The 6,706-nt window shown below is 35.5% G+C and overlaps 1 protein-coding gene across 1 annotated transcript in view; it reads left to right on the top strand.

Annotated features, from left to right (window-relative positions):
- The first annotated feature begins 232 nt into the window (after nt 1-232).
- The window catches only part of LOC121431689 (long-chain-fatty-acid--CoA ligase 1-like), a 31,032-nt gene continuing 24,558 nt past the window's right edge, over nt 233-6,706 (top strand). The window contains exon 1 of the mRNA XM_041629342.1: nt 233-739. Within this exon, the coding sequence (XP_041485276.1) occupies nt 668-739 (72 nt within the window). The 5' untranslated portion in view covers nt 233-667. The remainder of the gene's footprint in view (nt 740-6,706) is intronic.

Here is a 6,706-nt window from a genome sequence, read left to right as displayed (position 1 = left end):
CCTATATCGAAATATACCACTTTGACACCAAACAGATGTCATAATGGCCATAGGATCTTCTCTTTAACTTATTGTATTTCTTGGAGAAGAGGACAGATACAATAACACAAAAATACTGAATAGCTAAGCATGCCTCAGACAGCTCACAACCCGCCCGCTCTATTGTATTTCGTCTCTCTTGAACGCTTCAGCGAACTATTATGTGACGTATCAGGCAATATAATTCACTATCGACCTCGCCATTCACCAAATGCCGCTTTCATGCTGCGATCGAGCGAATTGCAACTGAACAACTCTTCCGAAACACATGCATGGAGTAGGTGTGGTTCTATTTCCAACTCCCTGGTTGAATATACTTTTATATATACCAGCTGTATGATAAACCGGGTTTACCGTTCACTGAGGTTATCTCTCGGCTATGATCATGATGATAAACTAGGCTCACTCGCAGTATACAGTGCCGGGATCATTTTGTGTTTCGTCGTTCTAGAGTTCTGAAGTTCTGGAGTGGCTTCCCAAAGCATATATAGTGTTAGGAGCAGTATCAGAGTACGACGACCTTAATTAATTTTTTTTTGACTCGGTTATAATCTGAAGTTTGTACCACCGAAACATCGTCTTCTCCCGGGTCACATCCAAGGTTGTATTCTCGGAGTTTTCGAGCACCATGGCAGATGAGAAGATCAACCCAAGCGCGCGAAAGAAAGTGGATCTTGATCGGCAGTCTATCGTGCTAGATGTGAGTATTATGTAGAAACCAAGTATCATGTTCTAAGTAATCTGAAAATGTGTTTTGTGCAGCGATATGGCCGAAATAAAACTCATCCGAACTTTGGAAGTTGAAACTGATATGGTTTGGGTCATGTTATCGTGTCAATTGGACACTCTGCTCTGCACTCATTCAGTCAGTGTATCCTACGTGATGGTCACTTTCTGTTGTCATTTCATGGGGCTAGCTCCATGGTCATCCCCGTGGTCATCCCATGTTGATGAGTAAGCTTAAGTACGCACTCTCATTAATTGACGTTGAACTTTCACACAGCTGTGATATTTACGTTCTGATTCATTCTTGTTCGTAATATCATGGATCCTATAGGCCTAATGATCTCTTACTGGTTTCCTAAAGAATGTGATTGCGTTGTATTATTATGTTCAGAATTAACATTCATCGCTTTTTCCCCGGGTTTTTTTTCACATAGACCTCGAGCGCTTTTTTTTTAATATTCCATATGTGATATACTTTAAAATTTTCAAGTACTGAATTATTTTTTTAATAGCCTGCGATATGATGATGTTTATCAGAGCTATGATGTATCATTTTGCAGGCTATTCATAAATCATTCAGCGTTGAAAATTAAAGGTATCACCATACATAGTGAGTGGCCGTTAGAAGCATCATTTGTAGGCCTACATAATATTAGCTTGCTCCATATTTTGGTCAATGAGGAACACTGGGCTCCTGGAAAATGTGAAATCTTGAAGATTTGGTTTGTAATTGCGAGGTAGGAGGTTTTAGCACTGTGGTTTGGAATAAAGGAAGGTGTTTGGTCAGATCATTTATGATAAGTTCCTTGACCTCTGACTGCCATATTGGAAACGTTTGAGTCTCTTCACCCCCCCCCTGCATCTTTCTCACGTACCATCTCTTCGTATCTCATTCTCTATCTCCAAGTTTGATTCTACCCCCCCCCCTCCCATCTTCATTCTCTCGGGTCTACCTCTATCTCTTTACATTCTGAATCTGGTCTTCAATGATCGAATACTGACGTCCCAATAAGGTCTGTTTTAATGTACTTTCTAGCTACTGGTTTCATGATGTGCAAAACCGCATTCGATATCAATTTTTATTTTTCATTCCATTCTTTGTTATCAACATAAAATATACATTATAAAACTACATGAAAAACCATCAGAATACATTACACCATTAGTCTAATACGGGCCTACACCGAAAATAAGCGAATGGATTCATTCATTATTCATCCAATCGATACCAAAAGTCTGACTTTCCATGTAAGGATACAAAAAAACGATTCACCGAGACAAAAGAGATCGTTAGGCATATTGACTTTATTTTACCTTTATTTTGCCTACCGTGAGTACATGATGCACTTATGGAGTTGTTCAGATTTAGAAGCCCGTATATTTGTGAAATATTTCATCATAGGCCTATGTGCTGAACAAGATGTGAGGTAACTTTAGATTGTCTTGTCCCATCTGGCATACATGTAATGTTTTTCATGAGAGCTTTCCGATGGAAGTGTTGAAAGGGTTGATACGAAAAGAATAGCCGATGGAGTATAATTACTTTGAACAGTGATAATATAGTCGGAACAATTACGCGTGTAAGCGAATGCAATTGCATCCTGTTAAAGAATATTCTCACCAATGTTCATGTCTCTCCTTTTTTTTTGGGGGGGGGGTCGTAGAACTGGCTCCTCTTAAAGTTACCTTTACTAAGCCATTTTGAGTCTTTGTGCTTCCTGTCACTAAAACTATTGACATGTAGGCCTATTGATTTATTTCGATTTTGCCCTTTTTTACTCGGAAAAAAGTTGAACTTGAGATGATATTTTTTTCGCATCCTTTATATCCTCTAAAATTGTGGACCATATTTTTATTTTATAACATGGAAACCAAAATTAAATATTCACCATGATCGTGACGATACTGCTGATATTCCAGGAACGAGCAGCAACTGTTGTCACTGCCGCACTAAGCATGCATGTCAACAACAGAGAATACTATAGAAAAAATACAAACATAAATATAAACAATATTTAGACTATATAGTGCAAGGGAGGTGCAATTAGATGCCATGCTGTAAATTCTTGGTAGGTTAAAACTAACATCTGGCAAGCATAATATGTTTCCAATTCAATTAATATTTTAACATATCCATTGGATTTATGATAGATATATTTCAGGCAATAGCCAGTACAGCTTTGGCCTATGATACTATGGGCGGTGATACAGGGGTGGGGGCAGGGTGCGACCACCTTCTGCAATTTACCTGAGAAGGCCCCACCCTCCCCCTCCCCGCGCATCGCCGCCCCTTCTCCGGTAGAAAGAAATATGGGGATAGCTAAAGGACAAGTCCACCCCAGAAAAAAGTTTATTTGAATAAAAAGAGAAAAATCCAACAAGTTCAACACTGAAAATCTCATCAAAATCGGATGTAAAATAAAAAAGTTATGACATTTTAAAAGTTTCGCTTAATTTCAGAAAACAGTTATATGCACATCCTGGTCGGTATGCAAATGAGGAGACCGATGACGTCATCCACTCACGATTTCTTTTGTATTTTATTGAACGAAATATGAAATATTCTAATTTTCTCCTCATTGCCAAGTGAAATAACGATAATTTTTCCCTGTACATGTGGAATTAGCATTGTTTAATATTACATGGTTCAGACAAGTTGGTCCTTATTGTCAAATCTGTAAAAAGTGAAATATTGTATAATTCGAACGATAGAAAACAAAAGAAATAGTGAGTGAGGGACATCATCGTCTGTCTCATTTGCATGTCACTGAGTTGTGCATATCACTGTTTTGTGAAAAATAAGCGAAACTTTAAAATGTCATAATTTTCTTATTTTACATCCGATTTTGATGATATTTTTTCTCTTTTATACAAAAAAAATTGTGGGGTGGACTTGACCTTTAGTATACTTAATAATTCCATCAAAATATATTCCAATATGAATTCATAAAACTGTAGACTAGCACCAACAACAACGTTAATAACAAAACAAGGACAATAGTCCCATACAGTATTGCCCTCCTCATCACACCTCACAAATCACCATCGTCACAACAACATCAGCAAATATAAGAAGACCACCAGGGGTATGGCTGCAGCGGCAGATGGCAGGGGCGACCCTCCCCCCACAAATGATCAAAAAATTAAGAGAAGAAAAGGAAGAAAAAAAGGTGAAGGAAGGATGAAAGGAGAATCAAAATTGGAAGGGAGGTTTAGGTAGGCCTAAAGTTGAACTTTATGATTCCCATATGTTTTTCGTCTTCCCCCCCCCAAAAAAAAAATCAAACAGCCTGACACCTCCCCTGAAGACCATTATCAGCATATATGCTCATCCTCTACCACCCCACCTCACCCCCCCCCAAAAAAAAAAAAATTAGTAACGAGAAAAATGAATTTTGATATCGATAATACCCGAATTTTGGGGCCCTACAATGTTATTGAAACCAATTTGTATGAGAAATAATCTAGACATGTTCGACTTATTTAAGGTGGAAGTTCCAAAGAATGTATTGAAATTAATCTCTCATGCGTAGAATAGTTGATCCTCAACAATTCTTCGGATTCTTTTTCTAACACGAAAGGTCAGACAGTTTTCAAACAGTATAATATTGCTTGCGACGCATAAATGATCGCGCAATTTTCGTTTTTCACACATCTAGGGAAGTTGTATTTTTACACCACAGTATAAGGAGATTTTCTTTTTACCATATGCTAAATATAGCAACAAGAATGTAGACCGAGTTTCAAGAAACACAGGGTTACAAGGAGAGAAAAATATGTACTTAAGACCAAAAGACGATGTTTACAAAATACTTTGTCAGATTATAGGCAATTAAGCACACTCCTTTAACTTTGAGCCCATGTATACTCAATGTTAGCAAATTAACTATTCTTGAAATAAACCTGAACCTGATAATTACCAAGTAAACCAACCGCCCGCCCCCATTTGTGTTTGGGTTACAGCTTACCTGCCTCCGAGTAGGAAGGTTGTAAATATCCATTGAAAATTTGTAGTAGTAAAGTAGTAGTAATAATAATAATAATAATGATGATGATGATAATGATAGTAATAATAATAATAATGAAAATAGTAATAATAATAATAATATTAATGATAATAGTAATAGTAATAATAATAATAGTATAACAATAATAATAATGATATCAATAATATAAGTAATAGTAGGCCATGCGTTTTGAGTTGGGCCCATTTCCGTTACAACTCAAATTTTCCTCGAAAATCGCACCATTTTATAAAATTGTATTTTTTCTTATGTTTGACATCCTTTACCCATAAAAGTATATATATTCTGAAAGGAAATTGTCTGAGGAATTAAAAATGCAATCAGAAAAGGCATAGGGTAATGTCATAAAAAGTTAAAGGTCAAAATATGTGGAAAACTGTGAAAAAAACATACTTCCCAATAAATCTGAGAATCAGATAAACTTTACACCCTATAGGGAAATAACATGCATATTTCAACTCTTTAGAGTGAGACCTTTCCAGTGATATATAACTTGTTGGGGATAACTCTACCAAAATAACTGGGCGCAATCGTCTTTTGAGACCAAATTTCACATCACAATTTTTGCGGGTTAATATGTATCAATGCTTGATTTACCCCTAAAATATTAATTAGTCTTGCCTTTAGTTGCATAAATACACTTGCAAACACTAACCAGTATATTATAATATATTAACTGTGGTTATTATGAATAAAAATGATTTCATTTGACTCAAATTGTGGGATTCGTCACCTCTTGGCTCAAAGACCGGTGGACCACAGGTTGACAACTGAGAGTCAGGTTTAACATATAAATATAGGAAAAATGTGAATGCACAATGAAAAGTCCTCATTACTGCTTGAGCTTATTTAAAATTAGTGTAAACAAAAACAACTGACAAGTTATAAATTTTTCATTAATTAAAATTGCATAAAAGGTGTATTTATATCTATTATGTTACCAGAGTAATCTGAAGATTCTGACACAAAGTTATCACTATCAGTCTACGCTGTCAATATTGAAACCATGAGGTCATAATTATTAAAACAATAGATTAATTTATCTCTGAAGCCTTTAATTAGTTTGTGCTTTTCTATTTGAAATTTATGCAGCTTCTAAATTTTATTCAAGGTGTAACCCACAACTGTATTTTATCTCTCCTCATTTCCTATACATCAGACAGTCAGAATTTCAATCATGTTAATTTCATGTTTTACATCAATTAATTATACTAATTAGCTTAATTAGGTACCCTTTAAACTGAAAAGTTCAAATTTGACCCACTTATGATTGAAGAATAAGCTAGTGAGCCCCAAAACTATTACATATTTAGGTGCTGTGATGTTACACATTTAATTTCTTAATGAAATTAAAATTTATGCTCCCCTCGTCATGCTCCCTTCGTCTACCACCAAGCAAAAATGGCCAATTGATGTTACATAATTGCTAATTACTGGTAAACGAAGTAATCTCAAGTATTTCTTTTTCTTTTAAGTAATTGGTATAAAGATTCCCTTTAATATAATACCAAATATACCCATGTAGCACATGTATTTTAAGTTTTATACCATTAATTATTACTGTGCTTGTCGTGCAAATGTAACGATACCACCTATTTGCGGGCCCAACTTAAAACGCATGGCCAGTAATAATAATTGCAATAATAATTATATTAATAATATAATGATAATAACAGTAATGATATTAATAATAACAGTAATAATAATGGTAATAGTAATAATAAAAGTATTAATAACAATAATGATAATAATAACAACAGCAAGAAGGCAGAAGGGTCCCAGTTTTGTTAAGTCTTTAATGGTATGACTCGGCACGGAATCGAACCCACGACCTCCTGTTCATTGGGCGGGCGTTCTACCACTGGGCCATCACGTCCGTGATGTGTAAAAATAAAAAGAAGAAGAAAACTATTCGA

The sequence above is a fragment of the Lytechinus variegatus genome, chromosome 18 (genome assembly GCF_018143015.1).
Source record: "Lytechinus variegatus isolate NC3 chromosome 18, Lvar_3.0, whole genome shotgun sequence".
NCBI lineage: Eukaryota > Metazoa > Echinodermata > Echinoidea > Temnopleuroida > Toxopneustidae > Lytechinus > Lytechinus variegatus.
This window is presented reverse-complemented; position numbering and strand designations above follow the sequence as displayed.